This window comes from Artemia franciscana, chromosome 18 (genome assembly GCF_032884065.1).
Source record: "Artemia franciscana chromosome 18, ASM3288406v1, whole genome shotgun sequence".
NCBI classification, from domain to species: domain Eukaryota; kingdom Metazoa; phylum Arthropoda; class Branchiopoda; order Anostraca; family Artemiidae; genus Artemia; species Artemia franciscana.
Window position 1 is genome coordinate 32,094,464 of NC_088880.1, and position 24,254 is coordinate 32,118,717.

General features: G+C 35.1%; 2 protein-coding genes across 6 annotated transcripts in view; both read left to right on the top strand.

Moving 5' to 3' along the window:
* Positions 1 to 1,238, top strand: part of LOC136038876 (uncharacterized) — a 178,678-nt gene extending 177,440 nt beyond the window's left edge. For 2 of the 5 annotated variants that reach the window (XM_065722339.1, XM_065722340.1), the window contains exon 15: positions 593 to 1,238. In XM_065722339.1, coding sequence (XP_065578411.1) covers positions 593 to 1,022 — 430 coding nt within the window. In that variant the 3' untranslated portion in view covers positions 1,023 to 1,238. Of the gene's footprint in view, positions 1 to 70; positions 279 to 592 lie in introns of those variants that run through there. The other 3 variants (XM_065722342.1, XM_065722343.1, XM_065722341.1) reach the window with 2 other exon arrangements.
* Positions 1,239 to 8,223: 6,985 nt separating this feature from the next.
* LOC136038879 (uncharacterized) overlaps positions 8,224 to 24,254 on the top strand; it is a 66,017-nt gene continuing 49,986 nt past the window's right edge. The window contains exon 1 of the mRNA XM_065722345.1: positions 8,224 to 13,064. Within this exon, the coding sequence (XP_065578417.1) occupies positions 12,651 to 13,064 (414 nt within the window). The 5' untranslated portion in view covers positions 8,224 to 12,650. The remainder of the gene's footprint in view (positions 13,065 to 24,254) is intronic.

The window sequence follows — 24,254 nt, forward strand, 5'->3', positions numbered from 1 at the left end:
TCTCAGTCTCATTTGAAGACTCAAGTGAAAACCTTACATTCAGTAGACCACTAGGGCAAGGTTTCTTCAGGTTAGAATCTTCAAATAGAAAACCCTCTTCTAAAGTGTCAAATAACAATCTCACCTGTGATCCTTTAAAACCAGTTTTTTCTTTTTTCAAGTTATACTCTTTAAACTAAAATCTCTTTTAAGCCTCAAACGAAAAGCTTACATTCAGTAGCTCAATAAGGCAAGGTTTTTTTCAGGTTAGAATCTTCAAATAGAAAACCCTCTTCTGAAGTCTCAGATAACAATTTCACTTTCAGTGATCCTTTAAAACAAGTTTTTGTTTTAAGTCATACTCTTTAAACGAAAACCTCTTTTAAGACATAAATTGAAACCTTACATTCAGTAGACCACTAAGGCAAGGTTTTTTTCAGGTTAGAATCTTCAAATAGAAAACCCTCTTCTGAAGCCTCAAATGACAATTTCACCTTCAGTGATTCTTTAAAACAAGTTTATTTTTCACGTTATAGTCTTTAAACGAAAATCTTTTCTAAGCCTCAAATGAAAACCTTAGCTTCAATGAACCGCTAAAGTAAGTTATTTTCAGGTTAGAATCTTCAAATGAAAATCTCCAAAGAATGACAATGTCCACAGATCGTCTTCCTATTAAAAACAAGAGCTCTTCGTCACAAACCAAATCTCAGCTCCTTTCCCCAACTGACCTCCCAGATTTGATTCATTCAAGTCAGCTTGATCTCACTCGATGTGCCATTGAGAAATCAAAAATCGAAAAAGACAGTTTAAACGAGGAATTGAAACCTGATTCGCCTATTCCCGTCTGTGATACTAAAAGGTGGCCAATTAGAGCCATTTTGATCGTTGTGATACTCTTGTGCGCGGCTTGGTGTGTTGTTCAGGTTTCAGTTAGCGCTAGACATAGAGAGCGCTGCTATCAGCCCGTTTTTGTTTGGTACCCAATCTGGGAAATTATTGACTCGCATTTAACTCTCAGCTATTCAGGACTCCCGCCGCAGTAATTCTTGTGTGTGTGTTAGCTTAAGCCTCGTCTAAATTGGTGTAATAAGGTTCACAAGGATTATACTTATTAGAAAGCTTATATGCAAACAATTGAGAGCAAATTTTGCCTTGTCCTAGTTCATGTATAAAAAATCAGAATACACCACGAATGTCTCTACTTCGGAGCTAATAGCCATGTTAAGCCTATAACTTGGCATTGGCTCATTACATACAAAGTAAAAAAAAACAGAATGATTTAGCGTTATTAGTGTTATTTGTTTTATTTCCAAGGAATTCTTATTACCTTTATTCGGCAATCGCCGTGGCTGCACCAATTTAGATGGGGCTTTGAAAGCAGGTGACAATAATTTTTTTTTTCTGCTTAAGTTAGCGTAGATAAAACAATATGCCTCTTTTGTTCAGAGTGAATTACTGAATTACTATTTGAAATTCTTTGTTATGTTGTCTTTTGCATTTATTTACAAATGATCTTGTGTCTCCATTTTCCAAATCCCTTAATGAAGGGGAATAGGATTGGGTGTTTTTTTTATTTTTTGCTGTAAAAAAGACTTCTGGGTCTAAAGATCTGAAGAATTTATCGCATTCCTCAATTTTACTGTAATTTCCTCCACATTCAGCTAATTTCTACAATTAGTTCTAAAAAAAATTCGTGAGACACGGTTGAACACAGGGAATATTTCTGTAAATTGACTGACAATGTTCGAATCCTTCTTCTCGCGCTGATCACTAGCTATATATATTTCAATTTTTAACGATTAATTCAAATAATTGATTTTAGACTTAAAGAATTTATATTTACTTCACGTGTCTAACAATAAAACTGTACATTGAAAACATTAGTCATAGTAATTTTTTTAAGAAAAATTAGTTTTCAAGCCATTTAACCTCTTACAAATATTTCTTAAATTTTTGTTACCATTTTTTCTGAGGAAAATCTTTTTTTCAAATATTTAGAATAATGATGGCGGCCATGGCTGGGATGAGGAAACTAATCTGAAGTAGTCCTGAACTCGTCTGGTATGAATAGGCGGTGAAGAATCTCGCTCCCACCCCTTTAATCTCAGCTCTAATGAATAATATAGCCGTACTATGATTATTTACATACTCCATGCTAGTACGATAAGGGGCTAAATTTCTGTGATTGCCGAGTCCTTGCGGCCTAAAATTAACAAATTGAAATACTCTTTGGTTGTAAAAACTTTAGAATTTGAACCTCCCATCGTATTAGGGATGATATATAAAGGATTTAAGAGATTTATTATTTTACACCTTATGTTACTGATGACGACGATGACTATGACGTGGCAATTAGGGGATAAATTAACCCCTGGATTCATCCAGAATGAACAGAAGAATATTCCCCACTCTTTAATCTCCGCTTTGATAGACTCTAAGAGAACAGAATCCTTACGGTCAAAGGTAAACAAATTTTGACAAATCGAATGTCCAAATTTAGAACTTGGCATTCGATTGTATTAGGGATGATATTTAAAGTATTAAAGGATTTAGGAGATGTAATATTTTACACCTTGTGATACTGATGACGACGATGACTATGACGTGGTAATTAGGGGATAAATTAACCCCTGAATTCATCCAGAATGAATAGAAGAATATCCCCCACTCTTTGATCTCCGCTTTGATGAATTGTGATGCCGGATTCTAAGGAACAGAGCCCTTACGGTCAAAGGTAAATAGACATGAAATAGTCTGAGAAAATAGTAATGCAAGCTTTTCAAGAGTATTCGCCCTTCTTTGGAGTCTGGAATTTTACACCACTAGTGGCATCTGCATTTAGTAATTAAAAATTATAAGATAGTATGTCAAAAGTCTGAATCGTAAATTTGACTTCCCCGATTCCTTATCCTGTAAAGTCAAAACCTTGTTTTTAGGCTCTAGTAAATATTGCATTACCTCGTGAGAAATTTATAAAATTTGCCACCAAATTAGAGTCTTGCAAATTTCAAAATTAGACAAATTTCGCATCAATTTTTTTCAAAGAGAAATTTAGGGGACGGGGGATATTTAAGAGCTTTTAATTTATACATAGATATTTCAACTGTGTTCAGGCATGTTTCACGAGGATTTTTGAAAGCATTAATTCGAACTAAAACGGATATTGACGAATGTCTTTTCTAATGAAAAAGTATCCATTGAAAAACCGAAACCTTTTGTCTTTGATTCACGTTTTAGCTGTTTTGTCAAAAATTAAAAACTGTTGAACTTAAACAATGTTTATTACTTTTTAGTTAATTGTGATTTTTTCGTAAACCAATTTGTGACTTATTTCTACTTCTTTTTGTTCTGTTTTTCTTCTCTGAAGGCTAATAATTCGATTAAATTTTCTAGTTTATGGATATATTTGGATATGTTGCGTTGATATTTGACAATATGGATATGTTTAAGTTTTTTGTTCCTTTTTGCCTTTTCCATTCGTGTGTTCTTTTCCAATTTTTAAAGCTGTGTTAGCCTGGAAATTCATTAAAAGGAAATAAGCATAAATTCATTGTAACTTAGAAACACCTATTTCAGTAACTCTGCGTTTAATTTCAGTTTTAGTTTATTAATTAATTTTTTTTCTTGTTCTTTTTTTTCTATTCTATACATTTGGGATCTTTTATCAGCTATAATTATTATTTTAGATTTCGCCTTGATTTTGAAAAATTCCTTTTGCCTTTTCAATATTCCTATGTTATAATGGTATTTAGTCCTTTTGAAGCGTTGAATCTTCTTTTTCTCATAACTATTTAACTATCAAAGGGGACGTTAGTCCCTTTGATATGCATTTTTTGGGTTCAGAATAGCATTTTTTGGGTTCAAAATAGCATTTTTTGGGTTCTTATGTCGCATTTGCTCTTTTTTGTAGGCCAAAGCATCGAGTCTATTTAACCTTTCTATAAACTAGGTATCTTGTAGATATTTGCGATATCTACAAAATGATTTGTTGTCTCCAAAAAGGTTTTTACACAAGAAGGAGGGGAGAGGGGTCTTTGTGAATCCTTAAAATTTTAAACCTTATTTCAATTTACCTAATTGTTTGATAAATATCGGTGTCTTTTTCTTTAGGTCAAAGCTTGGATGCTATATCCATCTATTAACATCTTACAGATTTTTGTACCACTCAGTAAATGATTTTTCGTCTCCAAATAGGCATTTACACTTGGTGGTGGTGGGGGGGGGGAGGTCTCCGTGACACTCTTAGATTGTAAAGGTTATTACAGTTTAACAAATAATTTTGTAAGGCAAAGCTTTAGAGTCATTATAACCCACCTACAAACTCTTTATTTAATGGATCTTTGCGATGCCAAGAAAGAGAATTGTTGTCTCGAAATAGATGGGAGGATTATTTAGTAATCTTATAAATGTTCCTTTTTTTTCAAAGCTCGAGAGCCTGCTTAATCCTTAAACCCATCTATGAACCATATATACTGCGGATCTTCGTTGTTCCCAGAGGAGGAATTTTAATTTCCAAAGAGATGTTTATATAAAGAGGAGAGAGGGGGCTCATGACACCCTCACATCTTCTTTTTTTTTTATATATATTATTCTTTTTTTTGCTAAAGCTCAGAGTCTATTGAACCCATCTACAAACCATGTATTTTAAAGAGATCTTCATTGTGCTAAGAAGATGAATTGTAATCTCGAAAGTGATGGTTATACAAAATGACCCCCATAATCTTACCCCCATAAATCTTAAACCTTCTTATGATTAAATATGTAATATTTTCATACATGCCTGAAGAAATAAAGCAAATACAGGGGTGTTTTACTAGCTCTGGTCTCTGATTTAAAAGTAAACTTTCGCCTGTATTTGCGTTGGCGTGTTTATTCTCACTGTTGCCAAATACTGGCTCCAAAACTAGCCATATATATGAACAAAGAGTTCCTAAACTAACAAAAAGCTTTTTGTTTTTGTTAACACCAGATTTTCAGGTATCCTTTCAGAGGTTTAAAAAAAAAATGCTTCGAAATAACTGTATTTTTCAGGTAAACATATGAATTTGTTTGACATTTAGTATGTTTCTCAATGTTTTCTTGAGGATGAGTGGAGGTCAGACGTTTTCTTAAAGAATAACCATTTCATATATTCTCTCAGGTTTATTTATACATGAATATGTATTAATGTGATCAGAGTTACTATATCGGCCGTCTTCCAGTTGAGAAATAAAATACTTTTATAATAACAAAGGGAAGTTCTTTTTTGGTTGATCAATGAATGGAGGGAGGAGGATACGCCGAAATGTCAAATGGTAACCCCCATTCAATTTTTCAACGTTTTGATTCTATAGGAAGACTGAATCAAATTTTATTCCCAAAAAGTTGTCGGAATACACTCCATTCAAGTTACGAAAATTTAAAAACAGATAGTAGATTGTTTTATAGTGCTCAATGCAAATAGGTTGGCTTATAAACTACCACTGCTATCTAGCACTGCCCGGAAGATCGTGGAGTTAACAGTAGAAAAAAATAAGACCTCTGAAAACTACCACTCCACCAAACACAGGCATATTCTTGAAAAATTAAACATCTTGTCCTTGTTAGAAAGTTTGGTCATTTTTATTTTGACTAAGATAAAGTAAAATTTGAAAAAAAAGATAAATAATACAGTAGTGAATAAAATTAAGATAACGATTAGTATTTTTTTTTAAGGTATCAATAATAGCCTTAGGATTTTTGATGGTTTATGCTAGAGGAGTAGGTATTTTTCTTGTTGACAAACTTTCTCGTTTTGTTTACCTCTCGTGTTCTTTGATCTTTTCCTGCTTAATCTCTCAATTCTTAGTCACCAATGTGTCTACCAGAAAGCATAGTTGGCTTTGTATCATACTTAGCTAGAATTCAAAGTAACCGTTCTGATCCTTGTAAGGTTCAGAATCCAACCCGATATTTGTAAGGGTGAAAAAAGACAGTACGCACTTATATGTGTTTTTTATATGGTTATTTTTTCTACTGTTAACTCCGCGATCCTCTGGGCAGTGCTAGGTGGCATCGGCCATTTTTCCAGAGACTAACTCAAGTTTCCTCTCCAAAAGTAAGAGCTAGTATACATCATACGCCTTTTGTGGATAAGAACCCTTCTCAATATCCGTGGGTCTGAAAAGGGTTGGAAAACGCCTATTTTTTATCTGGTTATTTTTTCTATTGTTAACTGCATGATTTCTTTGGCCAGTGCTAAATAGTACCGGTTTTTCTTCCAGAGTCGAACTCCACTTTCCTCTCGTATCAGTCTCGTTCTCGTTCTCTCGTTTCCTCTCGTTCTTTGATGCTTTCACTGTTTGGATCTTAGCCAGTTTGGTGGCACCTTGTGGGGGATCCAGATATTTTTGCTATTTTATTTTTCAGTCTGGTTGTTTGTCTCGTATCATCTCTAGGATTTACCTCTCGTCTTGGGAAAGTTTTCACTCATCTTGGTATATCCCTCTCGTAAGTTTCCAATACCTTTCGATGCTTTTACTTTTTGCTCCTCCCCTTGGGATATTTTGCCCTTTCACTAGATAGGTTCCTTTCATGAAGTTCCCCATAATCCTTAATCTTTTAATTTTTTGCCCCTCCTCTTGATGTTTTCCTCTCATCGGGTTCCCATATTCTTTGATGCCTTCATTTTTCGCCCCTCCCCTTAGGATGTTTTATCCCTCTGCTTGGAATAATCATTTTACCAGCTTTCCATACTCTGATGCTTTCATTTTTTTTTCCCTCTCCTTGATATATTCCTCTTATCAATTTCCAATTCTTTTTACGCTTAACCTTGTTTTCCTCTTCTCTTGTATCTGCTTCTTCCCTTGAGTTTTCCCTCCCCTCGAACGCTTTGTCTATCCTCTTTATATATTCTTCCAATCGGTTTTCCGTACTCTTTAATGCTTTTGCTTATTTTGAAATGAACTTGTTTGCTGCTTTTATAGGAAGTCATAACTTCGATTTCACTCTTTGAAAATTTCGTATGAAATGAAAAGAAAATAGCTTTTATTATGCCTAGAAAGAATCGATTTCTAAAAAGACTCATATCTAGATTAGAATATCAATTTATACCTGACTGTTTTCTTAGAAATTGATTATTTCTGGGTAAATAATACTTTTTTGTACCATCAAAATCGGTGTGAATAACTTCTTTTTAGGTTAAGTCTATGTTAGCCTCGACTTTAGACAGCGCTGGATAAAATTTGTGAAGTTATCCATGGTGCTAATAGCCTGAAACAGGAGTTTTCACAAGGGCCTTTGTCACCCCTGCAATCATTAAAAGAATTTTTGATTTTCCTATTGTTCTCTGAAATATTTTCTTATCCGCATGAAGAAGTAACTAATTAACCAGTTGAAATATTTATAATTAAATATTATATTCCTAACACATTTTAATATCATTGTTGCGGGATGCTACCTCCTAATTATTTTAATACAACCAATCAAGCCAACTTATGTAGCTGCAAATTTGTCACAATTAGCGAATTAGTCGCAATTAGCGAAATACGTTTACGTGACAACATTGGCACCATAGTTCAGAAAACTACCGCTGGGTCGTTTTTTTGCCCCTTCCTCGAAAAGTTTGAAGAGTGATATACGAAGTTTTCAAGTAGATGTGCTATTTATAGTGACAAATTTAGATGTTTTTTCACATTTGCATTCATGAACAAATATAGTCAATTTTTGCCAAAGTGCTCAGTTTATTTACTTTACTGTTTAATACAATGCAATAATAACTATTATGATGATACTGAGTTTTATATTTTTTCTTTTTGTGATAAGTATACACTAGGTAGGCAGTCTTCGACAGATATATGGCTCAGGTCTAAAAGTTGTCTTTTTATTTATCTATTTTTTACTTGCAAAAAATGTTTGAGAATTGTTCATTTATTCATTCTTTTTCTATTTATACTTTTTTTTACTGAAAAATGCGTCAAGGTTTGTCTAGGAGGGTGGGGGGTGCTGAAAAGCCGGTCTAGTGAGGGGGGGGCTAAGATTGAAATAGCTTTTATTGCCGAGTGCATGTTTTTTGTATATTTATTTTCTTCTGGGAGGGTGTGGATACTGAAAAGTCGGTCTAGTTGCGAGGGAGCTAAGATCAAAAGAGCTTTTATTGCCAGGTAAGTATCACATTGCTTTTTTGCGCTATAAACTTTTTACTTCTGATTGGATGCTCCATGTATATTTATTTTCTTCTAGGAGAGTGGGGGGGGGGAAGTTTGTCTAGTGGGAGTGAGCTAAGATCAAAAGAGCTTTTATTGCCAGGTAAGTATCACATTGCTTTACTACTACTACTACTACTAATAACTCACTGCAGCAGCAAGCCGCCTGAGGCCAACACAGCTACGCACGCTCCTCCTCCAACCTAATCTATTTAAAGCCTCCCTCTTTACATCCTCCCAAGAAGTTCTCATTTCCCTTAAATCTTTATTTATGACATCCTCCCAACCCAGACAAGGACGACCTGCTTTCCGTATAGCCCCAGACGGTTGGCCAAAAAGGACAATCTTCGGTAATCTGTCATCCGTAGAACGTGGCCTAGCCATCTCAACCTTTCTTTCATTATAGCCCTAGAAAGCGGGATTGAACCACATTTTTCGTACAACCTACTGTTTGAAATACGGTCAGTCAGCCGGGTACCCAGAACAATCCGTAGGCAATTTCTCTGGAAAACATCTAGTAAATTTTCATCTGTTTTTCGGAGTGCCCATGCTTCAGAGACATAATTGACCACTGTCACTGTAGCTTCCAATATTCTAATCTTGGTTTGTAGACTTATCTTTCTATTCTTCCAAACTTTTTTAACTGTGAAAAAACACTCTGAGTTTTAGCTATTCTACTTTTAACATTTTCACTGCTCCCACCATCTTTACTAATAATACTACCAAGGTAACTGAAGCTCCCAACCTAGGGTGTTACAATTTTTTTTTATTTCCGACTGCATATTTGTTGTATATTCATTTTCTTCTAGGAGAGTGATGGGTGCTGAAAAGCCGGTTTAGGGCGCTTTCGAGTGTTATTAAATATTTCATTTCCGAGTGGATACGTCTTGCATATTTATTTTCTTCTAGTAGAATGAGGGCTGAGAAGTGTAAAAAGTAAGTTTAGTAAGGAGGGAGCTAAGATTATAAAGAAACAGTTTTTTTGCCGGAAAAGTAGCCAGTTTTGCCAAAGAAAAGTAGTGCTTTTTATCAGTGCTTTCGATGGTTACAAAACATTTTTTTGTCTGAGGGCATGTTTCCTGCATATTTATTTTCTTCTAGTAGAATGGGGGCTGAGAAGTGTAAAAAGTAAGTTTAGTAAGGAGGGAGCTAAGATTATAAAGAAACAGTTTTTTTGCCGGAAAAGTAGCCAGTTTTGCCAAAGAAAAGTAGTGCTTTTTATCAGTGCTTTCGATGGTTACAAAACATTTTTTTGTCTGAGGGCATGTTTCCTGTATATTTATTTTCTTCTAGTAGAATGAGGGCTGAGAAGTGTAAAAAGTAAGTTTAGTAAGGAGGGAGCTAAGATTATAAAGAAACAGTTTTTTTGCTGGAAAAGTAGCCAGTTTTGCCAAGTTTTGCCAAAGAAAAATAGTGCTTTTTGCCAAAGAAAAGTAGTGCTTTTTATCAGTGCTTTCGATGGTTACAAAACATTTTTTTGTCTGAGGGCATGTTTCCTGCATATTTATTTTCTTCTAGTAGAATGGGGGCTGAGAAGTGTAAAAAGTAAGTTTAGTAAGGAGGGAGCTAAGATTATAAAGAAACAGTTTTTTTGCCGGAAAAGTAGCCAGTTTTGCCAAAGAAAAGTAGTGCTTTTTATCAGTGCTTTCGATGGTTACAAAACATTTTTTTGTCTGAGGGCATGTTTCCTGCATATTTATTTTCTTCTAGTAGAATGAGGGCTGAGAAGTGTAAAAAGTAAGTTTAGTAAGGAGGGAGCTAAGATTATAAAGAAACAGTTTTTTTGCCGGAAAAGTAGCCAGTTTTGCCAAGTTTTGCCAAAGAAAAATAGTGCTTTTTGCCAAAGAAAAGTAGTGCTTTTTATCAGTGCTTTCGATGGTTACAAAACATTTTTTTGTCTGAGGGCATGTTTCCTGCATATTTATTTTCTTCTAGTAGAATGAGGGCTGAGAAGTGTAAAAAGTAAGTTTAGTAAGGAGGGAGCTAAGATTATAAAGAAACAGTTTTTTTGCCGGAAAAGTAGCCAGTTTTGCCAAGTTTTGCCAAAGAAAAATAGTGCTTTTTGCCAAAGAAAAGTAGTGCTTTTTATCAGTGCTTTCGATGGTTACAAAACATTTTTTTGTCTGAGGGCATGTTTCCTGCATATTTATTTTCTTCTAGTAGAATGAGGGCTGAGAAGTGTAAAAAGTAAGTTTAGTAAGGAGGGAGCTAAGATTATAAAGAAACAGTTTTTTTGCCGGAAAAGTAGCCAGTTTTGCCAAGTTTTGCCAAAGAAAAATAGTGCTTTTTGCCAAAGAAAAATAGTGCTTTTTATCAGTGCTTTCGATGGTTACAAAACATTTTTTTGTCTGAGGGCATGTTTCCTGCATATTTATTTTTTTCTAGAAGGGTGAGGGCTGAGAAGTTTGAAAGTTTATTTTAGTAGAAAGAAGTTGAAGTGAAAGAAAAATTTTTTGCAAGAGAAGTATCAATTGTGATTTTCAAAATACCAAATTTTTGGAAAAAAGTTATCTTTAAGACAAGAAGGTCCTCTTCCTTCCCTTTGGATATTCTTGATATTTCGGAATATTATGGATATTCTGAATAAACAGGCTGAAAGTTATATCGTTGTAGCCCAAAATCCGATGGTAGTAGCATCTGAAAATTCCAGAAATTGTATCAATTTAATGTAAATGTTCATGAATTTTCGACCAAATTTCTGGATTAATTTTTTGAAGTTCAGACAGGAAAAGTCTACTTTTTCCTGGGAGCGCTTAAGTTTTTGTGAAGATAATATAATAATTGTATATAATTTTGTAAAAGATAAATTCTTAACGTTTACTGTCAAAGTCACATCTTGAGCGACACTGACTACTTAGCACACTCTTATGTGAATCAAGTGGTGCAGTCTGATTTTCTCTTACTTATAAAATATTGTTGCAGTTCAACTTTGTAGTCAAGGCCGTATCTAGGAGGGGTAGGGAGTTTGAACCCCCCCCCCCCTCCTAAATGTTTGTCCTATTCGTAAGAACGTAAAAAAAACGAATATACACAAATTTTGATGTGTTTGTAAAAAAAATTAACGAAGCTGATATTCAAGGGAAAAAGTAACTCCAGTCAAAGAAATAGAGATATGCCCAATTTCATCACAATATAGGCCATCCAAGTCCTGGAAAGTATTACTGTCAGAGAGGGGTCTGGATCCTCATTAAAAGAAATTTAATAGCTTGAAAAAAGTCGGTTTGACATTAAAACCTAATTATCTATTATATGTTTTCTAAAAAAAAAAAGAAAAAACGAAGCTGATATTCAAGGGAAAAAGTAACTCCTGTCAAAGAAATAGAGATATGCCCCATTTCATCTTAATATAGGTCATCCAAGTCCTGGAAAATAGTACGGTCAGAAAGGGGTCCGGATCCTCATTAAAAGAAATTTAGTAGCTCGAAAAAAGTCAGCTTGTTATCAAGATTGAAAAACATTACTTAACTTACCTATAAAATCTGTATGCAATTGAGTTTTGGAATCTCAGCCATTGAATTGAGGAATTCAGTTTTGAAATTGAATAAGCCGCATAAATTTATTACCATATCGAAAGTATAACTCTCGATGTGACGGCACTGGCTATTTTAATGGTTGTAATTAAAATTTTGAAGTTAATTCCTAAATAATTGATAAGTTTAATAACCCGTCTAACCCGCTTCAATTACAAACATTATCACGATAGAATAGATTTTCTGTCAGTATTACCGTCTGTTTTTATTGATCCCAATATTTTGGTAATTTATTAATTTGCAAAAAAAAAATACTGAGTTAGCAAAATTAATTTACAATTAGAAATTGAATGACTAGACCCTAAAATTCAAACCAGTGGTTCTGATCTCCGTTTCATGGCCTTTCAACCAGAAAGTTCAATGGGGGCTGAGGGCCAGCCTTTCTTTGCTTTCACTTACCCTACCTGTTAACCTTCCTAAGATTTCTCCAGTTATCCATTAGGAGCTGGGTCGACTCTGGCTGGGCTTTTAGAGTTACGCCACTGACCCTTGTTTCAACCCAAATAATGCGCGACTAAGACTCAAACCTATGTCCTCACGGATGTTTCAAGTCTAACGTGCTAACCAATCGGCTAGGATTGAATATTGCGTTTTCTGACTAAGGGCGATATTTTGGCAGGTAAAGATTTCGGTATTTGTCAAATCAGTATTTTCTTCATCTTCATTCGTTAATTTTCTTTTTTTATTATCATTATTAATTTCACTCTTGTCGTTTATTTAGTTTAAAAAATGAACCACCAAATATATTGCAGGGGACATCCAACCCCCTCGTCCATACGTGACGTCTCTGCTTACGTTATATGCTGGCTGCTTATTACCTCCTTACTTCCCATGAATGACCCATATCTACAGCAATATACCTCCAATATATGTATGTGGTAAATGTTTTAATAGATGGCATTGAGCTCGAAAGCCGTTACCATGGATGCAAGATTCGACAACTTCAATCCAGAAAGATTAGAATAAACGACATAGTTTAATGAACGAGATAATTAAAGGAAGTAGGAATAGTGGTGTTATGTCACAATTAGAACAAATATCGTCGGTCAGAATATCTTTACGTCATTTAGAAATCTATGATACAGTACTAAGCCTTAAAGAACAGTTACAGAAAAAGAAAGAATCAAGCCAATATAAACGCAATGAATTAAGAAATGAACTGGAATTACTTACTATAAAAAGACAGAATTTCGTAAAGTATATAAGTGAAGTTGACGAAACAAATCGCTCATATCAGTTGAAAGCAATAGAAGCTAGAGAGCGGAAAGAAAAAGAAACAGTTGGATTAGAGCAATCAATGAAGGAATATGAAAGAGTAAACGAGAAGCTATTGAATGGATATGAAACGCTAAACAAACTAAAGAGACAAGAAAGTGAACTCATTCGATATAAGGTAAGTTGGAGGCTGAATTGGTAAAGAGCAAAATGGCAAATTTTAGAAAGAAATGTAGGCTAGAGGGTGATAAGAAAGAGTATCTAGTTTTAGAACAAGCGATGGAAGAAGACGACAGTTTTAACTTTCGATGGGAAATGGTAAGTTAAAAGAACTAAAGAATCTCGACAGTCAATTCATTGGATGCAAGGTATATTAGAGGCTGAATATATGGAGGGGGGGCAAGAGGCTAAAAGTTAGAAAGCAATAGAGCCTAAGGAGTGGAAGGAGAGAGTAATAATAGTGTAGTTTAGAATAATCGATGGAAGGATGTGAAGAAGTAAGCGAATATTTTCTAAAAGGATAGGGTGCTCTAGCAGAACTAAGAAAACAAAGAAGTGAACTGATAAGAATAAAATATAAAGCAGTAGAGGCTAAGAAGTGAAAGGAAAGAGTTATAGTGTAGTTTAGAACAATCAATGAAAGAATAAGAGAACTAAAAAAAAACTTGGGAAAGGATATGATACGCTAAAAATACTAAAAAAAGAGGAAGCAAGAGGCATTACTGTCAACAGAGCGAGGGGGGCTTCTGGGGAACAAGAAGGTATAAAAAATATAGATATTCCCATTTAAGTCTTCATGACAACGAACCTTCTGGTAGTATTAGCACCCCTGGTAAATGTCCTGGTTACGCTCGTGTAAAAAAGGGCAAAGAATACGCATTTGAATTTACAGTCCCTATCAGCGGCGCTGATCTCCGTTTCATGGCCCTTCAGCCAGGAGGTTTAATAGGTGGCTGGGGCTAGGGACCAGCCATCATGTGCTTTTGTACACCCTTCCTATTTATCATCCACATATTTCTCTAGGTTCCCATTTAGTGCTGGGTTGACTCTGGCTAAGCTTGCAGAGTCACGCCACTGATCCCTGTTGCAAACTAAACAACTAGCTACTACAGGACTCGAGCCGCTGTCCTCACGGGCAATGGGTTTAAAATCTTGCGGACTAGCCACTCAATTAGGTAGAAAGCAAGAGCTTAAAAGATAGAATTTTTAGAATCTAAGGAATAATAAAAAGATGAATTGTATCTTGAAAAAGTCAGTGGAGGAGTACGAATAAGAAAGCGCAAATATTTTGCGAAGGAGAAAAATGAAAGCGAAATATGGTTTCAGATTCGATAAGTGCAAGTAAGCTAAAAGTCAAAAATATGGAAAGCAAAAAGCTAAAATACAAAAGCAAGAGACATAACGTGATTTTTAGGGATACGCAACACTTCATAAACTAATGACAAATAAGTGAAATTATTAAATACAAGGTAAAATAAAAGATACATTGATCGGTAGCAAGACTCTAAATATAGAAGTAATAGAGGCTGAAAAGCTGAAGTAAAAGCAAATAGCAGCTTAAAATAAGCAAGAGAAAAATGTAATCACTTAATTTCATTAGATTTAAGGCGCTTTTGCTTATAAATTTATAACGGCTTATATATATATATATAAAAACTAGTTGTGGGGGAGCTTCGCGCCCCCCCCAAGCAAGCCCCCCCCCCCGCGCGCGTAAGTCGTTAAGCTTCATATTGGTTACGCACCATTGTAGTTGTGTCCCTGTGTCGCACCTGTGAATATATATATATATATATATATATATATATATATATATATATATATATATATATATATATATATATATATATATATATACATATATATATTTTTAACTACGTAAAACTTGCGAATATACAACATTCTTGGCTGTCCCATTGTCTGTGCATATAAATAGATTGTAAGGTTTACCGACTCTTGAACATGCAACATATAATTGTCCATGGGAAAAACAATCTGTATTCAGATCTATACCTCATTATTCTAATGATTGCCCTTGAGCTTTGTTGATGGTGATTGCTAATCGAACATTCCCTGTGTCCCCGTCGTCAATTATATATCCCCCTGTGCCCCCCGGCGTCCCCGTTGTTGTTGTTTCCCTTTGTCCCGGTCGTCATTTGTGCCCCGGTGTCCCAGTCCGTAATTTCTCTTTGAGTGTTGCGGTCGTCATTTATATTCCCTGTGTCCCAGTGTCCCGGTCGTCATGTTTGTCCCGGTCGTCATTTGTGTTCCGGTGTCCCGGTCTGTAATTTCTGTTTGAGTGTCCTGGTCGTCATTTATATTCCCTGTGTCCCGGTCGTCATTTGTGTCCCGGTGTCCCGGTCTGTAATTTCTCTTTAAGTGTCCCGGTCGTCATTTATATTCCCTATGTCCCGGTGTCCCGGTCGTCATTTGTGTCCCGATGTCCTGTTCTGTAATTTCGTCAGTCGACAAACATAACGTCAGTCGACACACAAACATGACGTCACTCGACACACACACACACACAGACAACTTATTTTTATATATAGATTGTCAAGTTTACCGACTCTTGAACATATAACATATAATCGTCGATGGGAAAAACCATCTGTATTCAAATCTATACCTCATTATTCTAATGATTGCCCTTGAGCTTTGTTGATGGTGATTGCTAATCGAGCATTCCCTGTGTCCCCGTCGTCATTTACATATCCCCCTGTGCCCTCCGGCGTCCCCGTTGTTGTTGTTTCCCTTTGTCCCGGTCGTCATTTGTGTCCCGGTGTCCCAGTCTGTAATTTCTCTTTGAGTGTCGCGGTCGTCTTTTATATTCACTGTGTCCCGGTGTCCCGGTCGTCATTTTTGTCCCGGTCGTCATTTGTGTTCCGGTGTCCCGGTCTGTAATTTCCCTTAGAGTGTCCTGGTCGTCATTTATATTCCCTGTGTCCCGGTCGTCATTTGTGTCCCGGTGCTTTGTTGATGGTGATTGCTAATCGAACATTCCTTGTGTCCCGGTCGCTTTCTCTTTGAGTGTCCCGGTCTTCATTTATAATCCCTATGTCCCGGTGTCCCGGTCGTCATTTGTGTCCCGATGTCCCGGTCTGTAATTTCGTCAGTCGACAAACATGACGTCAGTCGACACACAAACATGACGTCACTCGACACACACACACACACATAGACAACTTATTTTTATATATATAGAAGATAGAAGACTAGCTGTTGGGGTGGCGCTTCGCGCCACCCCAACACCTAGTTGGTGGGGCGCTTCGCGCTCCCCCAAGCCCCCCCGCGCGCGTAAGTCGTTACAAGCCATTTTAGTTACGCGCCATTGTAGTTGTGTCCCTGTGTCCCACCTGTGAATTGATATATATATATATATATATATATATATATATATATATATATATATATATATATATATATATATATATATATATATATATATATATATATATATATATATATATTATATATTATATATATATATATATATATATATATATATATATATATATTGTCAGGTTTACTGACTCTTGAACATGCAACATATAATTGTCCATGGGAAAAACAATCCGTATTCAGATCTATACCTCATTATTCTAATGATGTGTCCCTGTGTCCCCGGTCGTCATTTATATTCCCTGTGTCCCGGTTGTCATTTGTGTCCCGGTGTATCAGTTTGTAATTTCTCTTTGAGTGTCCCGGTCGTCATTTATATCCCCTGTGTCCCGGTATCCCGGTCTGTAATTTCTATTCGAACAATCCCTGTATCCCGGTCGTCATTTATATATCCCGCCTGTGCCCCCGGCGTCCCCAATGTAGTTGTGTCCCTGTGTCCCGGTCGTCATTTATATTCCCTGTGTCCCGGTCGTGACTTTTGTCCCAGTCTGTAATTTCTCTTTGAGGTTCCCGGTCGTCATTTATATTCCCAGTGTCCCGGTCGTCTTTTGTGTCCCGGTGTCCCGGTATGTAATTTCATCAGTTGACGTCAGTCGACAAACAACTTCATGACGCATACAGCTCAATCCTTATAATGACGTCAGTCGACAAACATGACGTCAGTCGACACACAAACATGACGTCACTCGACACACACACACACAGACAACTGATTTTTATATATATATATATAGATAGATAGATAGATAAGAAGATAGATAAGTTGTCTGTCTGTCTGTCGAGTGACGTCATTATATGATGTCTGAATTATTTCATCATATACCAATTCAAAAACGAATGTATTCAAGCCGAAGTAGCTGAGTTGGTAAAGCGTTATGTTCCAGGTTCTAGGTCCGAGAGGTTCCAGGTTCGAACCTTGGCTTTAGCATTAATACAAAAGAAGAAAAAAAACTAAAAAAGGTGAAAACTACAAAAAAAAACTAAAAAGAAAATACTAAAAAAACTAAAAAATCTAAAAAACTAAAAAAAACTAAAAAAAGGTAAAAAACTAAAAACTAAAAAATGAAAAAAAAAAACAAAAAAAAACAAAAAAAAGGTAAAAACTAAATAAAAACTAAAAAGAAAAAAAAACTCAAAAACTAATAAAAAAAACTAAAAAAACTAAAAAAACTAAAAACTGAAAAAGAAAAAAAAAACTAAAAAAGGAAAAAAACTGAAAAATAAATGAGAAAAAGAAAACTAGAAACCGGGACACAGGGAATATAAATGCCGACCGGGACACTCAAAGAGAAATTACAGACTGGGACACTGGGACACAAATAACGACCGGGAGATATAAATGACGACCGGGACACTCAAAGATAAATTAAAGACCAGGACACAAATGACGACCGGGACACAGGGAATATAAATGACGACCGGGACGCTCAAGTAGAAATTACAGACTGGGACACTGGGACACAAATGACAACCGGAATACTGGGAATATAAATGACGACCGGGACACAGGGACACAAATACAACGGGGATGCTGGGGGCACAGGGGGATATATAAATGACGACGGGGACACAGGAAATGTTCGATTAGCAATCACCATCAACAAAGCTCAAGGGCAATCATTAGAATAATGAGGTATAGATCTGAATACGGATTGTTTTTCCCATGGACAACTTTATAATGCATGTTCAAGAGTCGGTAAACCTGACAATCTATTTATATGATTTATTTCATTATCAACCAATTCAAAAATGAACGTATTCAAGCCGAAGTAGCTGAGTTGGTAAAGCGTTATGTTCCAGGTTCTAGGTCCGAGAGGTTCCAGGTTAGAACCTTGGCTTTAGCATTGATACAAAAGAAGAAAAAAAACTAAAAAATGTAAAAACTACAAAAAAACTAAAAAGAAAATACTAAAAAAACTAAAAAAGCTAAAAAACTAAAAAAAAACTAAAAAAGGTAAAAAACTAAAAAAGAAAAAAAACTAAAAAAGAGGTAAAAACTACAAAAAAATAAAAAGAAAAAAATTAAAAACTAATAAAAAAACTAAAAAACTAAAAAAACTAAAAACTGAAAAAGAAAAAAAAACTAAAAAAAGGAAAAAACTGAAAAATACAGGAGAAAAAGAAAACTAAAAACTGGGACACATGGAATACCGGGACACCGGGACATCTATCTATCTATCTATATCTATCTATCTATATATATAAAAATAAGTTGTCTGTGTGTGGATCTGTGGATCAGGTGACGTCATGTTTGTCCGCATATGACGTCTGAATTATTTCACACTAATACAAAATAAGAAAAAAACTAAAAAAGGTAAAAACTACAAAAAAAAACTAAAAAGAAAAAAAAAACTAAAAAAGCTAAAAAACTAAAAAAAACTAAAAAAAGGTAAAAATCTAATAACTAAAAAAAAAACTGAAAAAAATAAAAAAAGGCAAAAACTACAAAAAAAATAAAAACTAATAAAAAAACTAAAAAAGCTAAAAAACTAAAAAAAACTAAAAAAAACTAAAAAAAGGTAAAAAACTAAAAAAAACTAAAAACTAAAAAAAAGGAAAAAATTGAAAAATAAAAGAGAAAAAGAAAACTAAAAAATATGAATAAATATATATAAAAATAAGTTGTTTTTGGGTTATGTCTGTCTGTCTGTCTGTCGAGTGACGTCGTGTTTGTCCGCATATGACGTCTGAATTATTTCACACTAATACAAAAGAAGAAAAAAAACTAAAAAAGGTAAAAACTACAAAAAAAACTAAAAAGAAATAAAACTAAAAAAGCTAAAAAACTAAAAAAACTAAAAAAAAGGTAAAAAACTAAAAACTAAAAAAAACAAAAAAAGGCAAAAACTAAAAAAAAACTAAAAACTAATAAAAAAACTAAAAAAGCTAAAAAACTAAAAAAACTAAAAAAACTAAAAAAAGGTAAAAAACAAAAAAAAACTAAAAACTAAAAAAGAAAAACTAAAAAAAAGGAAAAAACTGAAAAATAAGAGAAAAAGAAAACTAAAAAATATTAATAAATATAAAAAATATAAATATAAATATTCACAGGTGGGACATAGGGACACAACTACAATGGCGCGTAACTAATATGGCGCGTAACGATTTACGCGCGCGGGGGGGCTTGGGGGGGCGCGAAGCGCCCCCACCAACTAGGTGTTGGGCGCCACCCCAACAGCTAGTATATATATATAAATAAGTTTTCTGTCTGTCTGTCGAGTGACGTCATTATAAGGATTGAGCTGTATGTCGTCATGAAGTTAGTTGTCGTCATGTTTGTTATGACAATGCTTACTATATGACGTCATTATAAGTATTTAAGAAAAATAAATTGTTTGTTTGTGTGTCTGTCTGTTTGTCCGCATATGCCGTCTGAATTATTTCATCATATACAAATTCAAAAACGAATGTATTCAAGCCGAAGTAGCTGAGTACAAAAAGCGTTATGTTCCAGGTTCTAGTTCCGAGAGGTTCCAGGTTCGAACCTTGGCTTTAGCATTAATACAAAAAGAAGAAAAAAAGGTAAAAACTACAAAAAAACTAAAAAGAAAATACTAAAAAAACTAAAAATGAAAAAAAAACTAAAAAAAAGGTAAAAACTAAAAAAACTAAAAAGAAAAAAAACTAAAAACTAATAAAAAAATTAAAAAAACTGAAAAACTAAAAACTGAAAAGAAAAGAGAGAGAGAGAGAGAGAGAGAGAGAGAGAGAGAGAGAGAGAGAGAGAGAGAGAGAGAGTAAAAAAGGAAAAAACTAAGAAATAAAGGAGAAAAAGAAAACTAAAAAAAAATCTAAAAAAGGTAAGAACTACAAAAAAACTAAAAAGAAAAAAGAAAAAAAACTAAAGAAGCTAAAAAAAAGGTAAAAACCAAAAAAAAACTAAAAAGAAAAAAAGGAAAAAACAAAAAAAAATATTTCATCATATACCAATTCAAAAACGAATATATATACAGACCGGGACATCGGGATATAAATGACGACCGGGACACCGAGAATATGACTGACAAAATTACAGACTGGTAAACAAATGACGACCGGTACACAGGGAATATAAATGACGACCGGGACACTCAAAGAGATATTACAGACTGGGACACCGGGACACAAAAAACGACCGGGACACAGGGAATATAAATGAAGACTAGGACACAGGGACACAACTACAACGGGGACGCCGGGGGGCATATGGGGGATATATAAATGACGATGGGGACACAGGGAATGTTTGATTAGCAATTACCATCAACAAAGCTCAACGGCAATTATTAGAATAATGAGTTGTTTTTTTGTATGTTTGTCTGTCTGTCCGCATATGACGTCTGAGTTATTTCATCATATACAAATTCAAAAACGAATGTATTCAAGCCGAAGTGGCTGAGTACGTAAAGCGTTATGTTCCAGGTTCTAGGTCCGAGAGCTTCCAGGTTCGAACCTTGGATTTAGCATTAATACAAAAGAAAAAAAACTTCGCCCCCCCCAAGCCCCCCCCGCGCGCGTAAGTTGCTACGCGCCATTGTAGTTGTGTCCCTGTGTCCCACCTGTGAATATAGATAGATATAAATATGTTTTTAACTACGTAAAACTTGCGAATATACAAGATTCTTCGATGTCCCATTGTCTGTGCATATAAATAGATAGTCAGGTTTACCGACTCTTGAACATGCAACATAAAATTGTCCATGGGAAAAGCAATCCATATTCAGATCTATACCTCATTATTTTAATGATTGCCCTTGAGCTTTGTTGATGGTGATTGCTAATCGAACATGCCCTGTGTCCCCGTCGTCATTTATATATACCCCTGTACCCCGGCATCCCCGTTGTAGTTGTGTCCCTGTGTCCCAGTCGTCATTTATATTCCCAGTATCCCGGTCGTCATTTGTGCCCCAGTGTCCCAGTCTGTAATTTCTCTTTGTGCGTCCCGGTCGTCATTTATATTCCCTGTGTCCCGGTCGTCATTTGTGTCCGGTGTCCCGGTCTGTAATTTATCTTTGAGTGTCCCGGTCGTCATTTATATTCCCTGTTTCCCGGTTTTTAGTTTTCTTTTTCTCCTTTATCTTTCAGTTTTTTTTCTTTTTTTAGTTTTTTTTCTTTTTCAGTTTTTTTGTAGTTTTTACCCTTTTTTTAGTTTTTTTTTAGTTTTTTTTCTTTTTTAGTTTTTTTCTTTTAGTTTTTACCTTTTTTAGTTTTTAAGTTTTTTAGTTTTTTAGTATTTTCTTTTTAGTTTTTTTTTTGTAATTTTTACCTTTTTAAATTTTTTTCTTTTGTATTAATGCTAAAGCCAAGGTTCGAACCTGGAACCTCTCGGACCTAGAACCTGGAAGATAACGCTTTACCAACTCAGCTACGTCTGCGTGAATACATTCGTTTTTGAATTGGTATATGATGAAATAATTCAGGCGTCATATGCGGACAGACAGACAGACACACAAACAAACAACTTGTTATTCTAATGATTGCCCTTGAGCTTTGTTGATGGTGATTTCTTATCAAACATTCCCTGTGTCCCCGTCGTCATTTGTATAACCCCCCTTTGCTCCCCGGCGTCCGAGTTGTAGTTGTGCCCAGTCGCCATTTATATTCCCTGTATCCCGGTCGTTATTTGTGTCCCGGTGTCACAGTCTGTAATATATCTTTGAGTGTCCCGGTCGTCATTTATATTCCCTGTGTTTTGGCCGCCATTTGTGTCCCAGTCTGTAATTTCGTCAGTCGTATACCCGGTGTCCCGGTCGCCATTTGTATCCCGGTGTCCCAGTCTGTATATACATTCGTTTTTGAAATGGTATATGATGAAATAAATTTTTTGTTTTTTTCCTTTTTTTCTGTTTAGTTATTTTTTGGTTTTTACCTTTTTTTAGCTTTTTTGGTTTTTTTCTTTTTTCTTTTTAGTTTTTTTTGTAGTTTTTACCTTTTTTAGTTTGTTTTATTTTTTATTTTTATGTTTTTTAGTTTTCTCTTTGCCTTTATTTCTCAGTTTTTTTCCTTTTTTAGTTTTTTTTTTTCTTTTTCAGTTTTGAGTTTTTTTTTAGTTTTTTAGTTGTTTTATTAGTTTTTAGTTGTTTTTTTTCTTTTTAGTTTTTTTTTTGCAGTTTTTACCTTTTTTTAGTTTTTTTTAGTTTTTTACCTTTTTTTTTTTAAGATTTAAAGCCTTTTTTATTTTTTTAGTATTTTCTTTTTACTTTTTTCTTGTAGTTTTTACCTTTTTAGATTTTTTTCTTCTTTTGTATTAATGCTAACGCCAAGGTTCGAACCTGGAACCTCTTGGACCTAGAACCTGGAACATAACGCTTTACCAACTCAGCTACTTCGGCTTGAATACAATGTCCCATTGTCTGTGCATATAAATAGATTGTCAGGTTTACCGATTCTTGAACATGCAACATAAAATTGTCCATGGGAAAAACAATCCGTATTCAGATCTATACCTCATTATTCTAATGATTGCCCTTGAGCTTTGTTGACGGTGATTGCTAATCGAACATTCCCTGTGTCCACGCCGTCATTTATATATCCCCCTGTGCCCCAGCATCCCCGTTGTAGTTGTGTCCCTGTGTCCCGGTCGTCATTTATATTCCCAGTATCCCGGTCGTCATTTGTGTCCCAGTATCCCAGTCTGTAATTTCTCTTTGAGCGTCCCGGTCGTCATTTATATCCCCTTAATCCCCGTGTCCCGGTCGTCATTTGTGTCCTGGTGTCCCGGTCTGTAATTTATCTTTGAGTGTCCCGGTCGTCATTTATATCTCCCGGTCGTTATTTGTGTCCCAGTGTCCCAGTCTGTAATTTATCTTTGAGTGTCCCGGTCGTCATTTATATTCCCTGTGTCCCGGTTTTTATTTTTCTTTTCTTCTTTATTTTTCAGTTTTTTTTAGTTTTTAGTTTTTTTAGTATTTTCTTTTTTGTTTTTTTTTTGTAGTTTTTACCTTTTTTAGTTTTTTTTTCTTCTTTTGTATTAATGCTAAATCCAAGGTTCGAACCTGGAAGCTCTCGGACCTAGAACCTGGAACATAACGCTTTACGTACTCAGCCACTTCGGCTTGAATACATTCGTTTCTGATTTGTATATGATGAAATAACTCAGACGTCATATGTGGACAGACAGACAAACATACAAAAAAACAATTCATTATTCTAATAATTGCCGTTGAGCTTTGTTGATGGTGATTGCTAATCAAACATTCCCTGTGTCCCCATCGTCATTTATATATCCCCCATATGCCCCCCGGCGTCCCGTTGTAGTTGTGTCCCTGTGTCCTAGTCGTCATTTATATTCCCTGTGTCCCGGTCCTTTTTATTACTAATGATAAAATAGTATTTACTAATGATAACTTTACTTATCAGTTAGTAAGTAGAGTAAGTAAGTAAGTCAGTTAGTATAAAGTTATCATTAGTATTTACTAATGATAAATTTGCATGGATTTGGATATTTCGATTTGGTTGACTATCTGGTTATACTGTTTTGTCCTGGGTAATTGGAGTAAGGTCAAACACCTTGCTCAACTTTTTCGTTCTCTCAATTGCTAAAATAGAAAAGCAGTTATTTTCTTCTTCTTTCGCTTCCATTTTTTCTAACCAATTAATTACCTGAAACACATCATAGACAGCAATACGAGAAAGCAAACACAAACTTTCGTAGATATACGAAACATGGAACGAAAAAAACTTAACTCATTGGATATAAGGTAAGCTTTAACAATATTTATTTTGAAATGAAAAACGATTAAACGGAGAAAACTGGATAGTAAACAAGGCTTCCAAATTAGGGGGGTACAAGGAAACAATTACTTCTCTCTTTAAATCTATATATACTAGCTGTTGGGGTGGTGCTTCGCGCCACCCCAACACCTAGTTGGAGGGGGCGCTTCGCCCCCCCCCTAAGCCCCCCGCGCGTAAGTCGTTACGCGCCATATTAGTTACGCGCCATTGTAGTTGTGTCCCTGTGTCCCACCTGTGAATATATAAATATATATATATA